Raw genomic sequence first — 27,674 nt, 5'->3', positions numbered from 1 at the left:
TAGCCCAACCCAGATGATTAAATAAAAATAATAATTATTCCTAATAAAATATATTTAGAATGATTATTTTATAGACAATCATCACAACATAGCTGGCTCGGCCCAATTATGATTTTGTCCTTATCGGGAGAGGATACGTGTCATCATCCTATTAATCCAAAAAGCTTATAAATAGAGGCCTAGAGGAAGGAGGAAGGGGTCCAGAAATTGAGAGACTCGGAAATCCAAAGGGGCATAAATCCAGAGGAACAAATTCAGAAATCTAGAATTCCAGAGAGAAATACAGAAATTCTACCAATACTCATCCCTAAGACTATGTTTGGTAGGGTGGGTTTGAAGGGGAAGGATAACTTTAGTTATGAGGGAAAGGGAAGGAAAGGGAAGAGAAGGATAATTTTAATTTGGTATTGTGTTTGGTTGATTAATGAAGGAAAAGAAAGGGAAAGACAATAATCACATTTGGGAAAAGAAGGGGAAAGAAAAGAAAGGGAATTATTTTAATAAATTGACCATTATACCATTTTATATTTTAATATATATATATATATATATATATATATATATATATATATATACTGTCTCTAGGCCCACAAGAAAAGAAAAGAAAAAAATTAGCCTCTACTGTCTCTAGGGCAAATCATTTCAGCCTCTATTCTCATTCTAAACTCCATCTCTCTATTCTCGTTCTCAACGCCGAACTTCTCTATGTGTCTCTTTCTGCAACTGCAAACTACTACAAGAATCAGAAGTTCAAAACCCATATATTTCAGTTTATATATTTGTCTGCAAGAATCAAAACTTCAAAACCCATATCGGCATCATTTCAGATTGTTCAAAAAATCAAAACCCAATTTCAGATTGTTTAAAAAATCAAAACCCATATCAGATTGTTCAAAAAATCAAAACCCATATCAGTTTCCATCGCCCGCTGTTCTAATTCGGGTTCACCGTTCGCAAGCTTTAGCCGCTGGCCCTCTTTCTCTCAACTCTCAAGCTTGCCCCCTCTCTCTGCAACTACTAAATCAACTAATCAAGGTCTGTAATTCTTGTTTTGCAAACTAAATTCACATGTAATCAAGGGCAAAATTGGCTTCTGAAATCACACACCAAGCCTCTCCTTCCATTTCCCTTCATTTCCTCCCATTTTTGGGAGGTTAAGAAATTTACTGTTGAAGGCTTGTGTTAACCCTCCAAACCCTTTATTTCCTTTCCATTTCCTTCCAACAATTTTTGCCAAACACAAATTTTTAATCCCCCTCCATCACCTTCCCTTCCCTTTCCTCCCTTTGCCATTGCACCAAACTGACCCTAACATCCAAACCCAAACCCAAAGGCGAAGAGCAACAAACACATCAAATCGTGTCGTTCTTCATCAAAATTCCACGGTGATCAACAACAAGCACATCAAATCGTGCCGTTCTTCATCAAATTCAATAAATTCTCTCTAAAGGCAAAGAACAACAAGCACATCCAAAGACGTGTTGTTCTTCCTCAAATTCAACAAAAAACAACAAACACATCAAAATCGTGTCGTTCTTTCCCTACGATTCAACAAGTTCAAAGAATCATCAAACAACATTGTTCAAGATCAAGTTTCGTCAGCCCTCGATCAGAAATCATCGACGATCTTCTTTAACTACAAATACTTGAAGAAAATTGTCAACAACTTGATTCAAGATCAAGCTCCAACGGCCATTGAATCCAACCAACAAAGGTGATCGAATCAGAGGATATTTTCTTTCTTTTGTAAAGAATACCTCAGAGGATTGTATTTAATTTTTATAAATTAATAAAATTCTATTTGCTACCTATTTTGTTATTTATTTGTAGACTACGAAATTTGTGTGTACAAATTTTTGGCGCGCCCGGTGGAACAGGACTTGTTTCTTTGTTCAAGTGGGATTTGAAGTATCCAACTTGGTCTTTGATTTGTAAAAGACTTTCCTATCCAACTTTGTATTATAATTTTACTTTTCCATTTGAACTGAATTATACAAATCCTAGTACAAATAGAAGTTATTTTATTGTCTATATATACCTATCCATGCTATAGGGTTAGACATCAATTCCAAAGCCTCTGAAAACTTGTTATATTGTGGCCTCTACTCGAACAAATAATCGATATGATTTTTCTCTCTCTCTTTTTTTTCCATTTTTTTTTCTCCTTTTTTTTTCTCTCTTTTTTTGTTTTTCACGCATTTTTTTTTTTTTTCTCTCTCTTTCTTTTCATGCATTTTTTTTTTCTTTCTTTTTTCCATGCATTTTTTTCTTTCCCTTCTTTTTTTTTTCTTTTTTTTTTTTTTCACTGGATCCACTATTCCATTAAAATGCATCTTTACTAGTTCCTCTGGGACCCATTGTTCCATTGGAGCGCATCTAGTCCGTTAAGACCCATTGTTCCATTGGAACGTATCTAGTCCGCCAAGACCCATTGTTCCATTAGAACACATCTTTACAAGTCCGTCAGCACCTATTGTTCCATTGGAACGTAGCTAGTCCGTCAAGACCCATTAGGACCTATTGTTCCGTTGGAACACATCTTCATTTGTCCTTTGAGGACCCATTGTTCCGTTGGAACACGTCTTCATTTGTCCTTTGAGGACCCATTGTTCTGTTGGAACACATCTTTTTGTTCTTTCAGGACCCATCATTTTTTTTTACTTGTCCCTTTGGACCCATGAGTTTCATTGCAATTTTATTTTATTTTATTTTAATTTTTTTTTCCCCCTAGAGAAATCGACTTCAATAAAAGTCAAAAGTGAAGTGAATGGTAAAGGCAATCAAATTCTGACTAAGATCCCAAATAAAGCAAACTTGACAATTTTTTCAACAAAACTCCATCAGAATCTTGACATATTGCACAAGTATGTTTGTGCATCCGCCTTTGAATACAAAACTCCACCAAAATTTGACTTTATGTTCTTGTACATCTAGACATCACTCTCGAATGTGAAATTTGACTTGAAGTTCACAGCTTATGCAAGTGGGCTTGAACATAATCTCCATAAGACTTGACTGTGTACAAGTGCACTTATGCATTAGTTTCGAAGACAAAGCTTGCTTTGGAGTTGACGGCTTGCATTAGTGTAATCCTCTTTGAAGATGGAGCTTCACCTTATCTTGGCAAAGCCTTATGTAGTTCAAGCTTGAGTTCGATGTGGACTAGCCTGAAATTTAAAGATAATTTAAGCTCATATTAAGGAGCGTTGTTAATTTTATCTTCTCTAATATTTTTTTTTTTTTTGAAGGCTTAGAAGTAGTCCAAGTTTGAGTTTGACATGGACCAATTTGAAATTTGAAGATAGTTTATGCTCGTATCAAGGAGAGTTGTTGAGAATTTTTATTTTATTTTATTTTTTTTATTTTTATATTGGGTTGACTGAACTTGGAACAAACCTCCAAGATGCCTACGTACCCTGAATAGGGATCAAGTCATCACATTTTTTTTTTTTTCCAGGTAGACAATTTAAACTCGTGTCATTTTTTTTTTTTAGACAGTTTAACTCGTATCAAGGGGTTCTTGATTTTTTTTTTTTTTTTTCCGGGTAGACAGTTTAAACTCGTGTTAAGGAGTGTCATTTTTTTTTTTTTTTTTTCAAGTTGACAGTTTATACTCGTGTCAGGGAGTATCATTGACAGTTTAGGCTCGTATCTGGGAACACTTCAATTTTAATTATTCTTTAACTTTGCAAGAATAAGACGATAATCCAAGCTTATACTGGTGGGCACGGACTATCTCGTCATCACTTTGAGGATTTTCTTCTTGGTTTCCTTGACTTAATGCCCTTTGTGATTTTGCATTTTCGGTTGAAGTCATTGTTGTAGCATGGTGCGTTTCTTGATGCAAGTCTCTCGAGTTGATGCTTATAATGAAAGATGATGTTATTTCGTCATCCGAGTTAGGAAGTATATTGTTTTCTTCTTCGAACTCACTTCCCTCATCTTCTTGAAGGTTGTCGGGTATATCTGGAACATCTTTCTTCGCACCATGATTTTCCATGCTAAACTCCATGTCGTGGGCTCGAGTAACAAACTCTTTAAATGTGCGAGGCTTAATCCCTTGTAGGATGTAAAAAAGCTCCGAGCGCATGCCTTGCATACATGTTTCAATTGCAGAAATTTCAGACAAACGATCCTTGCAGTCAAGACTTAGAGCTCGCTAACGGTTGATATAGTTAACCACGGGTTCACCCTTCATCTGTTTTGTGTTTATAAGCTCCAGCATACTTACAGTACGACGAGTGCTTTAGAAATGATTGAGAAATTCTCGTTCCATCCGCTCCCAACTGTCAATACCTCTAGCTTTGAGGTCTATGTACCAATCAAATGCATGCCCTTTGAGGGAATGAACGAATTGCTTGACAAGGAGATCTCCGTTTGTACCAGCATTGCCGCAAGTTTCTACAAAATGTGCGACATGTTGCTTGGGATTGCCTTTTCCGTCAAACTGTTGAAACTTTGGAGGTTGATACCTAACCGACATTTTTAAGATGTCAATTCTTTCTATGTAAGGCTTTGAATACATGCGAGCACTTTAAGGAATGCCATTATATTGTTCTCTTATGCAATTCACTATCATGTCTTGAAGTTGTTGGACAAAAAGTGAGGTGACAGAGGCAGCTTCAATTGTTTGATTAGCGAAGATGTCATTTTGATCGTTAATTGGAGTGGTCTCTGACATGGAATTAGAATAAGGATTCGGTTTTTGCTTGACTCAACATTGTCGTCACACAATTTTAACTTTTCTGTCAGCGAGGCAATTTTCAGATCTTACTCCTTGAGGGAGTGTTGTAATCTTTCAATTGCACAGGCCATAGTCGTCAATTGTTCTTCGTATGAGGTAGTAGTCGTTATCATGACTGGCATAGTAACGGAGTCAGAAAAAATCTTTGGCCTTGGGTGGATCAGCCTTGAACTTGAACTTGTGACTGGAGCAACTTTGGAAGTTATAGGAACCTTCTTTCTTGCCCCCAGCGGGGTGAAGGCGGTATGAGTTTGAGTTGTTACTTTGATAGATTTGGTGGAATCTACTTTTATCGCATCGTGCTGTCTTTTGGCAGGAACAGATGATTTGACTATACTCCACATCATTGAACTTGCAGAGGTGTTTGTACCACTAGACGAAGTTGCAACCTTCTTATCACTTTTTGTGGTGGTATTGATGTTATCCGTCATGGCCGCGATGTCCTTGGGGGTATTCTTGTTCTTCGTCTGAATCTTGTTGGAAGTTATAGAATCTGACGATGAATTTGTTGAGGATTTGATGTAGGAGAAAGATATGAGAGGCAGAGGAAGTCCCACGGGGCATGCCAAAAATTTGTACACACAAATTTCGTAGTTTGCAAATAAAGAACAAAATAGGGAGCAAATAGAATTTTATTAATTTATAAAAATTGAGTGCAATCCTCAGAGGTATTCTTTACAAAAGAAAGAAAATATCCTCTGATTCGATCTTCTTTGTTTGTTGGATTCAAAGGTTGTTGGAGCTTGATCTTGAATCGAGTTGTTGACAATCTTCTTCAAGTATTTGTAGTTGAAGAAGATCGCTGATGATTTCTGATCGAGGGCTGACGAAACTTGATCTCGAACAATGTTGTTTGATGATTCTTTGAACTTGTTGAATCGTAGGGAAAGAACGACACGATTTTGATGTGCTTGTTGTTCTTTGTTGAATTTGAGGAAGAACGACACATCTTTGGATGTGCTTGTTATTCTTCGCCTTCAGAGAGAATTTGTTGAATTTGATGAAGAACGACACGATTTGACGTACTTGTTATTGATCACCGTGGAATTTTAATGAAGAACGACACGATTTGATGTGCTTGTTGCTCTTCGCCTTTGGGTTTGGGTATGGATGTTGGGGATGAGTATTGGTAGAGTTTTTGTATTTCTCTCTGGAATTTTGGATTTCTGAATTTGTCCCTTTAGATTTTTGGCCCTTTAAATTTTTGAGTCTCTCAATTTCTAGACCTTTTCAATTTCTGGACCCCATTCCTCCTTCCTCCAGGCCTCTATTTATAGGTTTCTTGAATTAATAGGATGATGACACATGTCCTCTACTAATAAGGACAAAATCATAATTGGGCCGGGCTGGCTATGTTGTGATTATTGTCTATAAAATAATCATTCCAAATATATTTTAGCAGGAATAATTATCTTTTTTATTTAATCATCTGGGCTGGGTTAATTAAATAATTTAAGTAGATCAAGTTTGGGTCAATTAAATAATTTAATTAAACATGAGACCCATATTTTATGGGTCAATTTGTCAAAACAAAAGTCCATAAAATTTTAGTATCTACAGGTGGCAGCTGCAATAGTGGTGGAGGTGGAGATAGAGGAAGAGAAAGATGGTGGGCAATTATGGGTAGAGAGAGCTAAGGGGAGAGAAACTGAGGGTTAAATTAGTTTAATAAAATGGTTTGGAAATGTTAAAGGGTAATAGTGTCAATTTACCATGTGTTAGATATGGTAGGGGTGTCTTTGTTAACTTTATCAAATCTGAAGGGTTGTGATTGTTCAAAAATAGACTAATTTTCATCTGACTGTCAATAGGACAAACCTCAAAGGGCGTCACTGTAATTAATCCAAAAAACTATTATTAAATAAAATAAATAAATCTAAATGAAATTGTCTAGAGAATTTGAAAGTTTCTTGTGTTTTTTACTGATTTTATTTATTTTTAATAGAAAAGTTAAGTCGATAAAGAAAAATTATATAATGATTGAAAAAAATGATTTTTAAAAAGTAAACATCTCATCACTTATTAGTTATTTGTGAAGCAAATAAAAATAAGAAGCCTGGTTACTATTATGAACCTAATAATTTCTCAGCTTACCATTTTCTTTCAAGTATGATATGCATAGTGAAAGTATTAACCTAATGGAGAACCGAACTCCCCATTTATTAGATAACTCATGTAGAATCCAAACACGAATCCCATTTTCACGGTTTAATGAATGATCATAAAAATACACTTTATGAAGATCTCTTCATTTTCTTAGGGATCGAACATCAATTATGACCATTTGATAAGTAACTTATTAAAATAGATGTAGATAAATAATACTTTCTGAAGATGCATGAGAAGTTTTCTCCTCACATGACTCAAGAAAAAAATAAAAATATTCGATTCACGATAAAAACTTTCAATATATAATCATTTCCTTTTTCTTTAGTCCAATCTAAGGTCTCGTTTTAGAGAATCATCATTTGTTTTTGTTTCTTAATTTTGGTTAAGTTTTCTAAAGGGACAGTGGTTATGATGGTTCATAAAAAAGGGCACACGCACTACTAAAGACAAAAAGTGCTGACCGTTGTAACTCAAATTTCAAAAACCAATCCGCCCGTTATTTTGAACCAGTCCAACCAATGGTCCCCATAGGCCCCTTACTCGTATTTTGTACAGGGCACGAGTGTTTGGTGACTTTGGCCAATTTATAGCAGCAACGTACGTTGTAGGGACATTAGTGATTTTTTTTTTTTATTTTTTTATTTTTTATTTTATTTTAAAATTGTATATGTATTTAATAAAAAAAGAGAAAACAATTTTTTTTTTTAATATTATTGAAAATAGGATTTAGTCACAATAATAGTATATGAAATTATAAAAAGACTCAGACACATTCCAAAGATCTAAAAATTAGAATAAAATAAAAAAATGTGAAAAAACACGTAAAATCTAAACCTTAGGTGACTAAAAAAAAAAAAGCCTTAGGTGGTATATATATATATATATATATGAAAAAATTAAAATATAAAAATTTATAAATGCTCCAATAAGAAGAGAGATCTTATTCCGAATGAATTAAATGTTCTCTAATTAGGTGCATTTGATAATATAATTTGAAAACAATTTAAAAATAATTGACGTCAATAATTTATCATTGAACATTGAACGTTTAAAATTTAAAAAGATTAATAAATCTCGATTTTTTTATTACCACTTTAAACTTCAACACTTAAAATTCTCTCCTTAAAATCCTTATTATTTAATTTCAAATTTCTCAAATAACACTTTTATGTAGCCCGACAAAAATTAAGATAGAATTAACTATTATAAATGTTTTAAGAATGTGAAATATTATAGAAGCATAACATTTTAATAAAAAGAAGAAAAAATTCATTCAATTGTAACGGGTGAAACATTTGTCGCATAAAATTTTAAGTTATTATTAAGTAATGCTAGTTTTTTTCTAACTTCTTAATGTTTTTGTTACCATCAAATTATATTGCATACTTTTTATTACTTGTCTGTCATTGAATAAAAAATGGAGTCCACTCTGACATCAAGTGTAATCATCATTAGACCTAAATAAAACTTTCCAATAATACCATTCATCAACTAATTATATATTATCGTCGATTCGTCACCGAAGTAAAAGTGACTGCATTTAACGCAATCCTATTCAAAAAAGAGACAAGAATGAATACTGGTGATTAGCGCACGTGAGGCTCAAGGAATACCCACTCAAAACAACGGGTATCTCACGTGACAACCTTGCTATTTGAATTCGGACCTGGCCGCCTTTACATCAATTCAATTTAATTCATCTGGATCGTTGAGTTAACCTCTCAGCTTTTTTTTCTCGTTTCGATTCGAACCAATCAGTCATTATCTCTCTTTCTCTATCTCTCTACACCGATTTCTTCTCTCACATCACCACAGGTACGATCACATCACACATTGATCCCTTTCATTCTGATATATTTTTTCAGCTGAAACTCATTAATTTTTTATTTTCTTTTATGTCTGATTCGATCTCTGAAAATAGATACACTTACATACAAGTGTATACACAAATATATGTATTGGCACTGATATTGGTAATGTTGACATGATACGACGATTTTCTTTAGGTGCAAAATTTCAAAATGCAGTGCATGGAACCCTAATTTGCGTATTTAGAATGCACTGTGAGGAGTTGAAACTTAATTGCGATTGTTTCAGCTCAAACTCATTAGAAATGTCCATTTTTATCTGATTGGGATATTGTGTTGACATGATCTGATCATTCTCTATATATGCACATGAAATGCGTGGTACCCTTGTTTGAAAAATGTGATTGATTAAGAATGCATTGTATTGAACCCTAATTTTGATATTATATTTACTCAGTGATTTGTATCTGCTAGAGGTTTTGCATTGCAATTTGGTTTGAGACTAAGCAGAGATGGAGAATTCTGAAATCAAGGACTCATCTCAATGTGTCAGAGTTGCAGTTAATATTAGACCTCTTGTAACTGCAGAGCTTCTAGTTGGCTGCACAGACTGCATTACTGTAGTTGCTGGTCAACCACAGGTATTGTATCTCAATCTGTTTAGGCTCGAAATTGTTTGACCGTAAAAAATAGAAATTTTGATTGATTTATTGTTTTTGATTGGGTGCGCAAACAGGTTCAAATTGGATCGCATGCATTTACATTTGATCATGTTTTCGGAAGCACAGCAAGTCCATCTTTTAGAATTTTTGAAGAGTGTGTTGCTCCCCTTGTTGATGCACTATTCCTTGGCTACAATGGCACAGTTCTTGCATATGGCCAGGTTTAATTTTAGTGCATTTCATCACTATTAGATTTTCTTTGATAGTAAATGTGTAATTGGTTTAAGATACAACCTTGTTTTCTGTGCTTATCTATTGTTAAAGACCGGGTCAGGAAAAACTTACACTATGGGGACGAACTATAACGGAGAAGAACATAATGGTGGAATCATTCCTAAAGTGATGGAAACTATATTCTCAAGAGTAGAGTCGAGGAAAGACTCCACGGAATTTTTAATTAGAGTATCATTTATTGAGGTAAGAAATGCAAACTATATCTTGTATTATTATCGGCCTTTTCTATTTTCAGATTAAACATGAAGTATATAGAGTTGATGTGATTACATATGAATCTGCGATGATTTCCCAGATTTTTAAGGAAGAGGTATTTGATCTTCTGGATCCAAATCCACCAGCTTTTTGTAGAGGTGATGGGGGTTCTCAAGCAAAGCATGCTGGAGTTGCAAGATCTCCAATTCAAATCAGAGAAACCGTCAATGGGGGTATAACACTTGTTGGTGTAACGGAGGCGGAGGTTAGGACAAAAGAAGAGATGGCTTCATTTCTGCTGCGCGGTTCATTATCTCGGGCTACTGGAAGCACAAACATGAATGCCCAATCAAGGTGCGATGTATAGGTGTGTTTGTGTGTGGTAAACATGTGTATCATGGTGATTTTCTCTGATGTGTTTCTGGTTGTTTTTGTTTTAACTTCCATTACTTTAGAAGAGAATCACCGTATGGTGCGTGTGCATTTCTGCTCAAAAAGTGAAAAGAAGTACCTCACAGTTTTTTTTTACTCGTCCTTTGGTTTATGACACTAATATTAATTACACCATGTAAAGCATTTGTCATGTTCTAGTATATGAAAACATAGCATTTGTCATGTTCTAATACATGATTTTCTTGTTAGGATTCAATTCACTTTTGTCTTCTATTTCTTTATTTATGTTTTCAATTTTTATTTCTACTTCAAGTTTTGGACTTATTGTTATTATTGTTATTTTTTAATTCATTATATACTACTGTAATGCCAGGGACATCACATTGGGACATCACATTATATCATTGTAGTACATATCAAAACCTTTACACAATTAACCTGTATGTTTTGCTTTGACAAATGAGATGTGCTATACTGCTATATACTGGCACTTAATAATGTCAAAACATAAGGACTCGTATAACAATAATGTTTTTACAAAGATGTACTGCCAATTCTTGATAAGTAATATTACTGTACATTTTGCCTCTCATTGTTAGTTCCGGTTTCTTCTCCTACTCAATGCATATAAAGAGAATTATATTTCTCTTATGTGGCGATATATTGAAATGTAAGATGTTAAAAATCTACTTGCTCGGTATATACTTTTAGTGTTACGGCTGTCTGGAGGAGCAAAATCACGAGGTCACACTGAAGTTAATCTTTATTAAACAAAGAATGTACCAGGTAAACCCCAAGGGGTTGGCCTAGTTGGAAAAGACTTGAGCCCTGGTGCCTCATGAAGCATCAGGTAAGGATCGATTCCTGCTAGGTGCAAACAATTCCTTCGCGGGGGGCCGGGGTGGGGGGGGGGGGGGGGTGAGTACCAACTAGGAAAAAAAAGAATGTACCAGGTACGCAAATGCATATTAAAAAAAATAATAAAAAGGAAAAAAAAAAAGAAAAAGGGAAACCTGAAAACTGTCTAATTATGAGCTAAAATATGAGATGCATTCCCCTTTAACTTTCATATATGGGTGACTGTAGCAAATTCTAACCAATACCTTTAACTAATGAATCTATATTTCCAATAACCACGAGACTCATTATCTTGCAAATCATCCAAAAGATTGCACTAAGGATTAGATTTTAGAGATCTCTTCCTTAGTTTGTCAAAATCCTTAAATATTAGGGAAGAAAGTGATAGACAACAACTTGCTTCAAATGTTATATGTTTGAGGAATTGATTTAGTAATCAATCTCTAAGAGTGTAAATAGAAATAGAAAATGGGGGAGGAAGAGCCTTGAACCCAAGATCTCCAAGAGCTCCAACACCACGTTAGACAACTCTATCTCAAAAGAGTTAAAGCTGCTAAGGAATTGGCCTAAAAATGTATATAAGTTCCCACAGAGAGCTTCTTGGCCATAATTCATTGGTGGAATGCCCCACCAGAACCAATCTTCTTCAGTAAACATCTTTAATCTAAGCTTAAATGTTGTAGAAACCATCAATTTGTCTGTATCATGATTCTATTTATGTTTGCTTTATATAAATAAATATATATATATGTAAGGATCGATTCCTGCTAGGTGCAAACAATTCCTTCGCGGGGGGCCGGGGTGGGGGGGGGGGGGGGGGGTGAGTACCAACTAGGAAAAAAAAGAATGTACCAGGTACGCAAATGCATATTAAAAAAAATAATAAAAAGGAAAAAAAAAAGAAAAAGGGAAACCTGAAAACTGTCTAATTATGAGCTAAAATATGAGATGCATTCCCCTTTAACTTTCATATATGGGTGACTGTAGCAAATTCTAACCAATACCTTTAACTAATGAATCTATATTTCCAATAACCACGAGACTCATTATCTTGCAAATCATCCAAAAGATTGCACTAAGGATTAGATTTTAGAGATCTCTTCCTTAGTTTGTCAAAATCCTTAAATATTAGGGAAGAAAGTGATAGACAACAACTTGCTTCAAATGTTATATGTTTGAGGAATTGATTTAGTAATCAATCTCTAAGAGTGTAAATAGAAATAGAAAATGGGGGAGGAAGAGCCTTGAACCCAAGATCTCCAAGAGCTCCAACACCACGTTAGACAACTCTATCTCAAAAGAGTTAAAGCTGCTAAGGAATTGGCCTAAAAATGTATATAAGTTCCCACAGAGAGCTTCTTGGCCATAATTCATTGGTGGAATGCCCCACCAGAACCAATCTTCTTCAGTAAACATCTTTAATCTAAGCTTAAATGTTGTAGAAACCATCAATTTGTCTGTATCATGATTCTATTTATGTTTGCTTTATATAAATAAATATATATATATGTATATATATATTAAATGATGTTAAGATGTATGGTAATTAAAAAACAAAAGAATATTATTGATTATGAAAAAAACTACATCAAAATTATATTGTTTTGAGGAAAGTGGAATAATGATAACAAGAGCATGGAAAATATTGAATCTTTATTCTAGAATTAATACTTAAATCAGGATAATAGAAAATAGTGGAGGAAGAAAGTTTTTGTTCTTTTCTTCTCTTTATTACAACCATGAATAGTCGAGAGATGAGAAAAAAAATCAAATATTAATAGTGGGGTAGGCGTTTATTTTAGATGCATACTCATTCTGGAGCTTTGAATCTAGTGCAACATGTGTCAATGGATAATGAATTCCCAGAATTCCTGATGTTTAATTTTTGCATTCACACTTTTTGATGATGTACTTCGGGCATGCTTCTTCTTGACGGGATATCATGTGTTTCCAATATACTTCGTGTTTAATATTTCATTTATCCAAAAAAACCTGTTGAACTTTTCCCTTTTTACTATTTTGGCATACATCTTATAGTTTTGCTTCTCCACCCTTATATACCATCCTATCTACACATCATCACATGTTATACCATTTGGCATTCATAATCTATCCATTTTGTTTCAGTCGTTCACATGCCATCTTTACAATTTCCATGGAGCAAAAGAAAAATGCTTCTTGCCCAAGTGGAGAAATGCATGATGATGTTGGTGATGATATATTGTGTGCAAAACTTCACTTAGTGGATCTCGCTGGTTCTGAACGAGCAAAACGGACAGGAGCAGATGGGATGCGTTTCCGGGAAGGTAATTTAATGTTTATGATATCTGAAACTTAAATTACAAATAAAGCGTGATGAATATCATGATATTGACTTGTGCTGGGTATGGGGTGGTAGCAAGATCAGCCTCCTGAATCTTGTTCCCTTGTTTGCCAAATCCTTAAAAAGTTGTTATGTGCAAACTGTCTATTTGTTGCAAAATTTTAAGCTATTTATTCATTTCAATCTACTAAGGTTAAAGTACTGTTTTCTTGATTTATTTGTCTTAGGAATTCATATCAACAAGGGATTGCTTTCTCTTGGCAACGTGATAAGTGCTTTAGGTGACGAGAAGAAGCGGAAAGAAGGAGGCCATGTTCCATATCGGGACAGCAAATTAACACGGCTTTTACAGGTATGTAAATAAATATCTTTTAATGTTTGAAAGTTTAGCTGACTATTTTAGAATGTACTAATTGAAGATAAACGTCCTTCTTTTCATTTTGGGCTGTCTGTCCCAAAACAAGTGTCTCTCTTCAAATATTAAAAAAAAATGAATCTTTGCTATGTTGTCCTCAAGTTTTGAAAAAGTTCCTAAATAAATATGGTATGTTTTTAAATTTTTAAAAGTTTAATTTTGGAATTTAAAAGGCAGACATTCATTAATTGCATGTATCTTTAAAAAGTTTGAGTCCCGAAAGGGACATTAATTTGGGGACGGAGTGTTTGTCGCCCTTCCAATAATCCTTTGGAGGGTCCATTGAAGTGTTGAAGAAATGAAATAAAACTCATTTGAAGTCTTACCAAGAATCTATTGCACATCTTTGAAAACTCTTGTGCTTTTATTGAATGATTAGTGATTAATTATAAAATCAGCCATTCATTTCTCTTTTATATTTCTTTCACAAAGTGACAATATGTTGATTGCTTTATGCTAGGAAATGTTTGGGATGATGTAGTATCACATTATCAAGCCTAGAAAGAAGGAAAGGGAATAATTTAATGTAAAAGGCACTGTGACAGAAGAAAAGGGGATACTGGAGGACGAGCAAATTTATTTTTATAATACTTGATTTAACATTATGCTTTTGCTTCTTATTCATGATCTTCATAATTGTGATCATGATCGTGATTGTCTCTTTCTTCTTCTTCTTCATTTAATTTTTAATTTATTATTATTTTTTTTAATTTTTCTTTTTGGCATGTGCTTAGTGATGGAGATGGTGATCAAATGGTTGTCTTGCATGCTTTCCTTGAGTTTTCACACATAGTTGCTTTATTTAGTAGTTTATTTTTAATGTGACCGGTGGCAAAGTAATTTTGTATGCTCACCCGATGTTGGTTTACTTAATGAAGAAAATTTCTATTGCTAATAATTGTAATGTGATTCGCTAGGATTCCCTCGGAGGAAACAGCAAAACAGTTATGATAGGTATGCTGTTCATGTATATTCTGATTATGTTCAGTCAATAGAGAGCCTTTTAAAGTAACTTAGCTGAAGTTAAAAAAAAAAAAAAAAAAAAAAAAAAAATAGTTACCTTAGGCATCTCATAATTTGCTCTATAATAACATTTTATTATTTTTTGCTCTTCTTTCTTTGAATGTAGCTTGCGTAAGTCCAGCAGACACAAATGCGGAGGAGACTCTGAACACTTTGAAGTACGCAAATCGTGCCCGCAACATTCAGAACAAGGCAATTGTAAGCTTCCTTCTCAAAGACAACTGATTTGTTGTTTTTGTTCCATTATGCTTTCAGCTTTTGATGTCTCATTTTCTTTCTTTTTGTAGATCAACCGAGATCCAATGACAGCTCAGATGCAAAGGATGCGGAGCCAAATTGAGCAATTGCAGGCTGAGCTTCTTTTCTTTCGTGGAGATGCTAGTTCACCATTTGAGGAACTTCAGGTATGCATTTTTAGGTCAGTATGTGTTCTTTGATATATTCTTTTTGGCTGTTGAATTTATCTTTGTTTTCCAGATTCTCAAGCACAAGGTCTCTTTGCTTGAAGCAAGCAATGCAGATTTACAACGAGAACTTGAAGAACGTCAAATTACTTGTGAGCATCTGGCACAATGCGCTATTGAAGCTAAGGTTTGTAAATGAATAATTGTATTCTTATAATTTTTTTCATGGTTACTTTTGAAGGCACGGTCATGGGATGCCTAATACATGGATCTAATGTTCAGGTTGAAAAAGATAGACTGATTATGAACATTGAGTCAGCTCGCAATGGTAAATCTTGGGATGCAACGGACTTGAATTCGAATCAGGTTTGTATGAATTGCTGCATGGAATTTTCTTATGGTTATTGCAACTTCCGCTGAGTGCTACTTACCAACCTATGTTTCAAAACCTTCTTTCTCAGGATTGTGATTTGTTGAAAACATATGTTGCAAAAATTCAAGAACTAGAAGGAGAACTGTTGCACCTGCGAACTTCGAATAGTTCAAGCCATAAAGAATTTATTCATCGTCTTGACTTGGATGATGGTGCACTTCCCTCGAAGAATTCATATTTCACAAGTCTTCATGAAATTTCCAACATGTCTGATAGAAAAGTTTTGGACATTCCTGGTAAGTTCCTATTAGTTGTTTTACAAGTAACTTGTTCATGTGATTTTGGACATTGTTTTTTATTATCAAGTCTTGATGCTTTTGCTGGGATTCAGCAGTCTGGATCAGAACTAACATTTTTTAGTTTGTTGCATGCAATGTTTTAAGGCCATTGAATATATGTTGGTTGTATTAATAGTTAAAGATTTCACTCTTTACGGTAGTTTTTTTTCCCTCCGGTGTTACACTACATTGATCTTCGTTTCAGTTCTTTGTTTCTATTATTTCCCTACTTGTTAAAGAATGTAAAATTACATTGTTTTAATCCCAGTTGAGATTGAAGACGAAGAGAAGGAGCTAGAACATTCTTCTCTTCAAGAAATGTTGGATAGAGAACTTAGTGAATTGGACAAAAAACTTCAGCAAAAGGAGGTAGAACTTTGCTTATCTTTATCGAACATTTACTTTAGCTACCTGCAAATTGTAGTTATTTATTTTTAAATTTTGGTTGGTAGAGATTGAACCATTTGTTGTTGTTTCAGTGTTTTATGCAAGATAATGTTAACATTGAATTAGAGAAAATGACTTGCATCAATCTAGAAAATTGACAAGAATGATGCATATTGGAGAGGGGCAAATATTTTCAATTACCAGGCTGCAAGCTTAGATGTACTTGATGTAGACTTAAGAACATGCACGTCCTTGCCATTTAGTTAGATGGCTTCACTTCTATACCTGTTCATTTCATTATTTTCGCATCTCTGATTTTGATGTCTTTTAAGATTCACCTTTGGTATAAAGGCTTTACTTATCATCCTAGCCTGTTAAATCTAATGGTGGAATTTAAAATACTAAGTTTTGGAATTGTGGACAGGATATTATGCTTGTTTTCCTGTTAATTTGGTTTCTTTGAACTACAAACTACCGTTTCTCCCCAATGGTGCAAATTACACTTCATAGCTATTGATTTAGATTTCTACAGCTGTAATTGTGAATATAATTTAGTTAGTTTCATAACTATGTGATGATATGCTGTTAATAGTCCCATCATACTATTGGAAATGAAGAAGATGGCAAGAATGTGGTATATCATGCAAAAGGGTTGGAGTTATTATATATTTCTATCTAGGTGTTAGTTTTTAATTTGTTTGCCCATTGCTGTGGCGGTGTGGCCTCATTTATTAATTTCATAGTTTTTGTTGTTTGCTAAAGGCTGAAATGAAGCGGTTTGCAAGTGTTGACACCTCAGTTCTTAAACAACATTACGAGAAGAAAGTTCATGAACTGGAGCAAGAAAAAAGGTCTCTGCAGGTCAGTTTTCTAATCATGAAGCTTATGCTTTGAGTTGAAGTTCACTATATACTGTTTGTAGAAGATGTTATATTTGGAAAATATTATTATAGGAACCCATAAATATTCTAATCTCTTGTAGGTTAGTTTTCTATTCATGAATTTTATTCTTTGAGTTTAAGCTCATTACATACTGTTCGTCTAATCTCTTGTCAAATTGACAGAGAGAGATTGAGGATCTGAGGCATAATCTTGCAAATATTTCTTCCACTTCTGATGAAAGCTCTCAAAAACTGAAGGAAAATTATCTTCAAAAGTTGAATGTTCTTGAAGCACAGGTGAATCCTATCACTTTGCCCCCAACCACAATTACTTCCTTGATAACTGTTCTTTTTTCAGGTTGCAGTGCTGAAAAAGAAGCAAGATGCTCAAGCTCAACTCCTTAGACAAAAACAAAAAAGTGATGAGGCAGCAAAACGTCTACACGACGAGATTCAGAGAATAAAGACTCAGAAGGTGCCATTTTATTGTGTATATGAAACCTGTGTACTTGAATTAGCTTTTCTTTGTAGACTTAGTGTTGATGCAATTGTGCATTATACAGGTTCAACTACAACAAAAAATCAAGCAGGAGTCTGAGCAGTTCAGGTCATGGAAGGCATCAAGGGAGAAAGAAGTTCTTCAGGTATATATATTATTATAGATTTATTCTATCCTTTCGTGATTAATTTTTTGTGATTTGTATAATGTTCCTGAAGCACAGTTGAATTAGAATAATTTATTTAGTGAAAGTTTCATGTATTTCATAATATTGCTACTTCAGAAGTCTTAATTAATATCTTCCTGTAATTTTTTTGTTTTGTTTGTTTTCATTCACTATTTCTAGAGAATTCAGCCATTTTTGTTGTTTGCTCTTATCTAGAAGAATATGAATCATGTCTTCATTTGAATTCGTTTTGCCTTTCTGTAATCTGATAAGAAATGGATTATCATCTGGCTTTGAACCCTCACGGACTCATCCTTTTTTCCTCAAAATGGGTATATCTTCTAAATGTTACAATGATCTCAATTTTACTTTAGCAAATATTTTTATGAGCCATATAACATTATTTTACCCATTGATTTGAATTTTTTCTAGTTATTCTTTTCAACATGTGTAATTGTTTGTGCACAAATGCAGCCTTAGAAGTTAGCACTTCTATTAGGGTTAGTCCTATTGCCTATATTAAGAGGAGCCCTTTCTTCCTAGTCCGTTTAGGTGTATAATCTCTTTATTTTCATTTGAATGTAAAGAGATTTTTTTTTTTAATCTCAATGTGCTACATTTGTCCCTTTTATTTCTTTCTTCTTATCTTAGAAAAAAAATATTGAGGCATTCCTGCGAATATAATAGAGGAAATAGATGACAAACATTTAAAGGCTTGAATGAGGATGATCACCCGTTCACAGTTCTGGTATTTATATATTAAAAGAGCACATATTAAATATTACAGGAAAGGAAACCAAATAAAATCGCTGCAGATTCTATGCCTCCATGATTCTAGACTAACATATCTTAGTTTAACATGGTAAATCAAATCCCATGATTCTAGGCTAACATATCTTGGCTAATATTCCCCCTCAAGTTGGTGCGTGGAGGATATACATCACGAACTAAAATTCATGATTTTATCTCGAAATACATGGCTGATTATCATTTTCCTATCTGAAGTGCCCAACTTGGACAGCACCCTCAAATACGGTCTTGATGATGCCCTTTGTAAGAATGTTTGAAAGTTGCTGAGAGGTAGTGAGTTAGTGACAAACGAAGTGCAAATTTGACTGAAGATGATCTTCTCTTGAATGAGGTGCCGATCAACCTCTTTATGCTTAGTGCCATTTGATGAGTGTAGATTTATGAATTCTGTCGTTGCTCTTCTACACTTCGTACAAAAATAAAAGAAAGACCTGCAAAGACTAAATTAACAATTAAATAGTGATAAGCAGGGTCGAACACAGATCCAAGATTTTTAACTCAAAGTTAAAACCAAAATTGAAGGAATAACACTTTTAAAACAATTTAATGATTTTTTTTTCTATTGAACTAAAAATAAAATAACTAAATAAGACAAATAAATTCTGATCAAATAATAAGAAAAATCTCAAGGAAAGAATCCACCACCATAGCTTATTATAAATAAATTTGTATATTTCTCTTTATGTAAATTTTCCTATTGTAAGCAAATCACTTCACCAGTCCAATTACAACTTGGAAAGATGAAGGAAAATAATAGCGTGAAATAACAATTGCTTGAGAACATATTTTACCCTTCTATTCTGTGTTCTTATTTTGATAAAAAAAAAATAGAAAGAGGATTCTTCGTGTTTGCCAATTAATGGTAATTCGGAGATCATGCTGAATGGGATTTGCTTCAATGCTAATGGTAGACTCTATGCCTAAATATATGCGTAAATAAAATAAAATCCCATGATTTTAGGCTAACATATCTCGGCTTAATATTGTAAGTCAAATCCCATGATTCTAGGCTATTATATTTATTTTGAGAAAGTTTGGTTTGTTCACAGAAAATTTGATGGTTCATGATGTTGTGGAAATTTGAAATTTGGGATGGTTGGTGCTAGGGATGAATTTAATGCGTAAACTTGATCCGTCATGCCTGTAGTTTTAATTTTAATTTTTATTTTTTATAAGCATATAATACGGTGGTTTTTAGAAAAGAAAGTAGTTGTGAATATAGATAATGACTTTTGTATGATGTAGCAGTGATCATAGTGAAAAGAAATACGAGAGAAAGAAGTAAATTTCCTGACTATAGTCTTACAAAGGGCCTATATCCTTTTCTCTTAGTCTTGGATATACCAGCAAAACGCATTTAGAATGAGTTTTCTTGGTCTATGTTATTTGCTTGTATCAAGAGAGTTTCAAGTAAATAGGGCTAAAATTGATTATTTGGATGTAACTTTCGATAATTAAAAATACACTGAAATTTGAGGGTCAAGGACTCGAGAGATACCAAAGAAAACATGCATTTTCATTACTTGGCCTAGATTATTATTAAAGATGGAGAAATTGGAGATGATAATATGTGTTATGATTGAGTTTGTCTTTGATAGAGCAGAATAGTGATAAAAGGTTTAGCGAACAACCCCAAATAGTTAAGTAAAGACTTTATTGAGTTGAGTTGAGTTATTATAATTGGATGAAGAGAATTACTCACTACAAATTACGTAATTAATTTTTGTCTCATGCTTAGTCTTAAAAGTTTGTCTTAATTTCAGTGCTGGTGGCCCTTAATACTCTTTTGCGTAACAATAACATGCTTTTAATGCTCAAAGTAATGCATAAGATCTATAAAAAACTAAAACTATAGTGATAAATCAATAGTAATAAAAATTACACATTGAAAAATGGACAACATGCATGGTATTCCAAACATAATATGGTAAAATGTCCTGTGGGGGCTAATGATATACATATATATATTATATAGATATATGGGCTAATGATATGTTGTGATGGTTTTTTTTTCATATGGACTTTCAAGGCTTTTATAAGTGAGACTAAAAAGGCCCAAAAATGAAATTATCTATCGCTCGAGGGGCCACATGTCAGAGCTTTTTCCTAATATACCATTAAAGGGGGGCCATGTATATGGCTTTGAAAAATATTGGGGCCATTCTTATTTACAGTCTACCCCTGCAAATAAGGGAGAGTTTTCTTATATAGGGATTTCTACTTTTTCTATTTTGGGTAACTGAATTTCACAAATCATGGATACACATAATGGTTTTTATAATTACTGCTGCATCCATTTGGGGGGCAAAAATTTTGCTGCTGCATTATGCCATTTTATTGTTCCATAATTGGGTTTATTTGTTCGAGAAATTGCATTTTACTTTGTGTTTTGGAGTACAAAAATATTTGGATATTGCTGATGCCAATATGTATTGGCAATGTCTGAGTAGAATTTGTATTTCAAATCATCCTAGGAGTTTTGAAATTTGAATAAATTATTCATGGGTTCTGTATTTTGGATGTTCTGATATTAATTTGCTATTATTTGGATTTCGCAGTGCTTGTTTTATCTTAATTTTTTACTATGGTGAGTTATTACATCTTTGGACTACATTGTGTTAACAACAGCTTAAGAAAGAGGGTAGAAGGAATGAGTACGAGATGCATAAGCTATTGGCTCTGAACCAGAGGCAAAAGATGGTAAATTGATGTTCAATTAGGATTTTAAATTCTTTCTAGTTCTGTTGCATCAGTTTTAACTTTCAGTATTTTCTCTGTCAGGTTTTGCAACGAAAGACAGAAGAGGCTGCTATGGTTACAAAACGGCTAAAAGAGCTATTAGAGTCTCGAAAGGCTTCATTGCGTGATACATCGGGTTACGAAATTTACTGCTTCATACAATACATGTTTATTTTGTATAACAATTGTTCATTGAAAATTTTTCCCCTCTTGCAGGTGCTGGAAATAGCAACGGTCCTGGAATTCAGGTATCCATAACTAAATTTGGAAATATTTAATTGTTTTTATTCATGCATTTCTAAGTAATAACCTTTCTCTTGAAAAGGCACTGATGCAGGCAATTGAGCATGAACTTGAAGTAACAGTACGAGTACACGAAGTACGTTCAGAATATGAGCGTCAAATGGAAGAGTGAGTGCCATTGCTTGCTTATTATTATTATTTTTTATGAAGAATAATATAGATGCCAAGCATTTGAATCTTGTGATGGTTGAGTACTTGGTATGAATTAGCTAGTCTTTGCTAGTTAAGAGATTTAGTTTTACTTAGTTGCATTTGCTTTCTGATTGATTTGATTGACTCATGCAGACAAATCCGGCTATCTCTGATTTAAGTTTTTTTTATCTTATTATTTATGAAGCTTGTATTTAATCAGAGAAAAGTAATAGCTGTAATTTTTTCTTTTTTGTTTGTAGGAATTTTGTGTTATAAGATATATATTCTTTTTCACATCTTGGATTGCAAACCTTGCCAGCCTTTTATTTTCTAAGTTTCTTATTTTGACTTCCACACATCTCTTTTTATCTAAATATCAAGAAACTTTAACTGCATATATTACAATCCATTATGGTGATGTTCGAAGAATAGAATAGGCGAGCCTCTTCCACATCAATAACTAATAGGTGATATTTTTAGTGAGACCAGATCCAATAATATCAAGATACTTTTATAGCATAAACAGTTCACTTTTTAGCATTTATTTATATAAGTTTTGCATGTTCATGAAAATGAGGAAGCAAAGTACAAAAATATGTGAAATGGGAAATGCATAAAATTCCATGGGTTCATATTGATTTATTGAATGTACTGGAAGCTATCACCATCCAGTTATAATTTAAAAATCCTATTTTCAAGCACTAAAGCTTGTGCATGTGAGAGGGTGATGAATTAGGCCTTTACCATTGTTTGGTCCTGTCAATGTGGCGCTAGCTTTCTGGCTGGGAGACTACCTGACTTCTGTTTCATTTACATTAAGTTGTGACATGAACAGGTACAGGAGAGAGAGATTGTTAAAACAAGGATATGAGAGCTGCCAGTGAGTGTTGGAGAAATTGGGAAAGCAATCATTCTCAGTTGAGGTTATTGGAAAAGTAATTCCATTTGACCAAGAACTCTTTGTTAAAAAGCAAAAAAATGAAAACAGAATACCACTCAAATATTGTTGCGGGATTTGTGATTTTAGCTAATCTGGATTAACAAATTTTATTCACATTTTGCTGCCAAAAGGTATTGGTATTCAACAAATTCAGTCCGTTCCCTTGGTTATTTATTAAGGGTTTAGTAACCATATCAGTATTGTGCAAATTTGTTGTACCCTCGATTGCATGTTTTTCCTGGAGGGAGTTGTGAAATGAAAACAGAAGTCCACTCAAATTTTGTTGCGAGATTTATGATTTTAGTTAATCTGGATTAACAAATTTTATTCACATTTTGCTGCCAAAAGATATTGGTATTCAACAAATTCAGTCCGTTCCCTTGGTTATTTAGTAAGGGTTTAGTAACCATATCAGTATTGTGCAAATTTGTAGTACCTCTACTGCTTGTTTTTCCTGGAGGGAGTTATGATCCTGCAGAACTTTTCTTGCCCTAAATTTGTTGGTAGCCTTTTACAATCACTTCGACAGCATGGTGTATGAGTAGGAAAAAAGCTCTAGATAATTATTTCAGCATTTAATAGTGCATTTGAGGATCTGGTTAGAGTTTGCCATCTTTGTCAAGGTATCATAGACATGAAAAGGGCGAATATGGTTATTCAATTTGACTAAATTCAGTTCCTGCCCCAAATGCTATTTGCTGTTTTGGTGTTGCCAACTAGATAAATATTTTGTTTTCTTTTTTCATGAACTGTCAAAAATAGAATACAAGTTGTGATCAAGAGCAGGACTAGAGAAGTCGTGAAATGGGTTTAGTTCGCATATGTAAATCTTAGAAGTTGAAGGTCTTGATAGCCTTTTTTCTCAAAGTAACAATTTGCACAAGTTTTATCTTTTGCTGCACGGATGTAGAGTAACAAAGGTTTTACAGGTATTGATGTCATGGTGCCACAAATGCTGCAAATATTTTTTTTTCTCATTCTCTGGATCATCTCTATAAATTTCAGGTCTAACACAGACCTTGAAACTGCAATATGGTTGTTTAGGTTTAGAATAGTAATGCATCTACTACTTTCCCCATTTCATAATTTTCTGGATGTGTATTATGGTTGTATAATTATAAAAATGTTTGTGGTAGATTCCTACTGCCAGTATTAATTGAAGTAAATCATTTTTGAATTATAGGAGGGCTAGAATGGCAAAGGAGGTCGCAGAGCTGAAGGAAGAAGCACAGCTTCTAAAGCAAACAAATTTGAAGTCAGATATATTTTTGCCAATTTCACTTTATACAAAGTTTTTTTTTTTTCCTCAGCATAACTTCATGTATCATTGCTTTAAGGCTTCCCTCTCAAATCTCAATGGGTCTATTGCAGCAATTGTTCCCAGACAATGTCTCCTAGTGCAAGAAATTCAAGGATTTTTGCGCTTGAAAACATGCTTGCCACTTCATCCAGCACCCTCGTTTCTATGGCATCACAGTTGTCAGAAGCAGAAGAGAGTGAACGTGCATTTAGTGGCCGGGGACGTTGGAACCAAGTTCGATCTCTTGCTGAGGCAAAAAATATTATGAATTATCTATTTAATATAGCATCCTCTTCTAGGTAATTATTACAAGAAGTCAAAGGAATCATTAAAAAGCAAAAGGTCACTATAATTTTTTGAATTGTCCTTTGCTGCTTTTTGTAGGTGCTCGTTAAGGGATAAAGAAGTTGACTGCAGAGAGAAGGACTCAGAAATAAGAGACCTGAAGGAAAAAGTAGTCACTCTAATTAGACAGCTGGAAATGCAGAAGGCTGAACTTGTTCGTCGGGAGAAGTTGCAGGTTAGTTCCTTTGCTTTCATGTTATAATTTGATTTAAGACATATATAACAAATAGAAAATACTGCTGGTTGATAAAAAATGTATTTAATTTAGATTAAATTTACTATTATGACCAGATGTTGACATCTTGGCTCTTGGTCGGTTCTTTATTTTTATCAATATGTGCTCAATATAGACATTTTTAAGTCTTGCTATCATCACAGCAGCAAAGTTTGTTTCTGCAACTAATTAATAGTTAATACTGTTAATGGAGAAAGGATGATATTGTCCTACCAAAAGGCCCCCCTTCCCTTTCAAACTGCACCCTTTTCTACACTATATATTTATTAATTGCCTTTCTGTTTCAACAAACTTGTTAGCTTCTTCAGTAAACGTGCAATTTGAGTCCATGGTTCTTAGTTTGTTTTCTATCACTACTTGTTGTCTTTGAACTCCCTGGTATCAATTTTTCTGCTTGAATTAAGAGACCTGAGATCCCTTCGCTTCTGAGTTTCTCCTTAGTGCACCAATCTTACTACATTTGCCTCTAGTTTCTTCAAAAACTCCGCTATTAAATCTTTGAACTGGCAGATTCTTGATATCTGAAAATTTTGTTGCTACCTTTTGCCATGACTCAACAGTTAAGGCTCTTGTAATCACAAGGTTTATGTCTGCCGTTGGCATGGGATTGGTTCAAAGAAAGAAAAGATTTATCCGTATCCATTAAGACCAGAACCCACCTGACAACCCACCATTAAAGCTCTGAAATGCATTACCCAGAGATTAGCTCGAGGCATCAGTAGTTCACCATGCTATCATAGTTTGACTAGCTTCTCTTCTATCATATTGGTGTAATATACTAACAAACATTTTCTGTGATTTTAAGTTTAGACATTTAGTGCCGCATAAACAGCCTTGTGTTTGTGCCGCAATAGTGTCACACCACCACCCTAAAAAAAACCTCTTTTTTTCCAGACAAGTGTGGCATTGCTGCATGAAACTATTTTTTTTTTTTTTGGGTAAAGGACATGTTGCTCTGTGTTTGCCTATTTTCACAATAACCATTTCCATTTGACTTTACCATACTTTATATATGCTAATCATTTTTATTTGGTTGTGGTCTTTTAAATTTTGTTACAGAAATTAACTCCAAAAGAAACGTCCACTGAATATACAGTAAATTCTGGGGCTTCCATGGCAAACAGTGAAGAAGGGCATTGCTCCTCATTTTTTACGCACACAAAATCACAAGTAAATGAGTTGGTGCAATTTTCAGTTTTTAAATTAACTGTTGCTTGGTTTAGTAAAATAAATGAATGGTCTTCATTTGCCCACAGGGAATCCGGAGCTCCATTGTTTTAACAGATGGAAAAAATGTTGAGTCATTGGAAGATATGGATACTTCAGAATCCGAGCATTCAAGTGATGATGACTGCAAGTGGGAACAATCTGAGTTAATCACAAATCAACGGCGACTCAAGAAAAGGAATTCTAAATATGAAACATGCTGCTCGTGTGGCAAACAATCTTCATGCAAGACGATGAGATGTGAATGCCGAGCTGTTGGGGGCAATTGTGGGATGTCATGTGGTTGCCAGGCCACGAAATGCAGCAATAGAGAAGTGGATTTGATTAAGGAATCAGATCACTTCCCACAATCAAAACTAGCCGAAGTCACAGCAGAACTCGCTGATGAAACAGAAAGGAGCCGCGCCCTCGTTTCTCATGGTGCAATGCTACTTCAAAATGCACTATCCGAGAAGCCTGCTGAGACAAATGATGACTGTGTGCAGAGAAGGAAGCCTTTATCTGACATTGGGAATACAGCGGTATGTTTAATTGCTACACTTTTTTCGACAAATTATGCTCATGCTTATCCACTCACATGATCACTGTCAGTCTTAAAACTCTCAAAACACAACTACCAGTTCATGGTGTTTGTTGTAACATTATTATGTGATTAGATCAACTTCATATGCATTCTGTTGTTCCAACTTAAGGTTTTCAACTCCTACAGGTCAAATCAAATGCGCCCAAACCCGATCAGAGAAAGAAATGGCGAAAATCAGTAATTCAGCTTGTTCCTGTAGCCGCACTTTCCTCTCAGCCAGAAAACACCGAAACCCCGAAGAAACCAGAGAGTAGCTTGGTGGTTGAGGCAGACGTGCCATTAAAGTTGCCAAGAGCTATGCGGTCTGCAGCCTCGAATAGTAACAACCCGTTGAGAGAGAGGAATGCTGAGCAGCAAGATGCTTCTGTTGTTAATAAAGAGGGTGGTCCTCCAGCTCTAAGAAGTCCACAGCTGCAGGCAAGAACGTTAGAGGACAAAGAAAACCGCGGTCTCTAAGCTGTTATTCCTTCAAGAAAAGTTCCAGTTATCTGAAATGTCGAGAATGTCATGGCTGGTGAGGATGGATCAAACCTCTGCCGATCAGGCTTCTCTGGTTGATGTAGCAGAGGCAGGTAGGTTTGTGTAGTAATTTAGAACCACATTGATTGGGTTGGTGGCAGTTTGTTCTACTGCTTCTCCCTATTATTGTATTTGTTGTTTTGAATGCAACGAAAGCTTCTTTTCATGTAGGAGCCCTCCATTATCACTTCAAAAATTAAAGTCCATGGTCTACATTTACTATGTTGACACAGCAGGCTGTTCTGCCCTTTTGCCACTGTATAACTCTGTGTTTTAAGTAAAACTAAGTGAAAATTGTATAATCTAATGAAATTATGAGGATTGGATATTCATTTGTTCCATAACTATTTCCATCTCTGGCTGTGTTACTAAAAGGTGGGCTTTGTTAGATGGCATATGTCCCAAAGATAACAAATTGGCTGGTTTTGTTGCTAAAGATGAGAATATTGAGCCATTTTTTTTTTTTTTTTTTTAATTCAAAGAGTAAGATTTAGGGACCAAATTTTGTGAGTAAGTGTTGGGGAAACGGAAGTTTTAAAAAACTTTATGAGGGTTTTTCAAATAAAGATCTTGATTCATGTGTAGAAACAAGTTTTATGCATGAAGAATATAATGATCCATTCAATTTAATGATAGAAAACTTACATCAAGGTTTGAGTAATCTTAAAT

General features: G+C 34.3%; 1 protein-coding gene across 1 annotated transcript; it reads left to right on the top strand.

The window, feature by feature from the left end:
- The first annotated feature begins 8,558 nt into the window (after positions 1 to 8,558).
- LOC132279285 (kinesin-like protein KIN-4C) lies at positions 8,559 to 27,349 on the top strand. The gene is made up of 28 exons (XM_059781218.1): positions 8,559 to 8,668; positions 9,119 to 9,302; positions 9,398 to 9,544; positions 9,648 to 9,800; positions 9,913 to 10,166; positions 13,191 to 13,369; positions 13,614 to 13,738; positions 14,719 to 14,755; positions 14,931 to 15,022; positions 15,112 to 15,228; positions 15,302 to 15,415; positions 15,511 to 15,594; positions 15,690 to 15,897; positions 16,208 to 16,308; positions 17,089 to 17,187; positions 17,391 to 17,504; positions 17,566 to 17,682; positions 17,771 to 17,851; positions 21,311 to 21,382; positions 21,464 to 21,557; positions 21,638 to 21,669; positions 21,747 to 21,832; positions 23,980 to 24,051; positions 24,168 to 24,395; positions 24,481 to 24,616; positions 25,736 to 25,846; positions 25,933 to 26,424; positions 26,613 to 27,349. The coding sequence occupies exons 2-28, from the start codon at positions 9,174 to 9,176 to the stop codon at positions 26,940 to 26,942; spliced, it is 3,804 nt and encodes a 1,267-aa protein (XP_059637201.1). The 5' UTR covers positions 8,559 to 8,668; positions 9,119 to 9,173; the 3' UTR covers positions 26,943 to 27,349.
- Positions 27,350 to 27,674: the final 325 nt, after the last annotated feature.

The sequence above is a fragment of the Cornus florida genome, unplaced genomic scaffold (genome assembly GCF_030987335.1).
Source record: "Cornus florida cultivar Cherokee Brave unplaced genomic scaffold, ASM3098733v1 CherokeeBrave_3.0.0_Hap2_Chr10, whole genome shotgun sequence".
Lineage (NCBI taxonomy): Eukaryota > Viridiplantae > Streptophyta > Magnoliopsida > Cornales > Cornaceae > Cornus > Cornus florida.
Note: the sequence above shows the minus strand (reverse complement) of the source record. Positions and strands in the feature narration are given on the sequence as shown.

Excerpts from the sequence above, each read along its gene's own strand:
- LOC132279285 (XM_059781218.1), top strand. The coding sequence starts at position 9,174 with ATGGAGAATTCTGAAATCAAGGACTCATCTCAATGTGTCAGAGTTGCA. Across the intron at positions 13,370-13,613 it reads TGGGATGCGTTTCCGGGAAG|GAATTCATATCAACAAGGGA; the intron begins GTAATTTAATGT and ends TATTTGTCTTAG. Across the intron at positions 24,617-25,735 it reads TTCGTCGGGAGAAGTTGCAG|AAATTAACTCCAAAAGAAAC; the intron begins GTTAGTTCCTTT and ends ATTTTGTTACAG.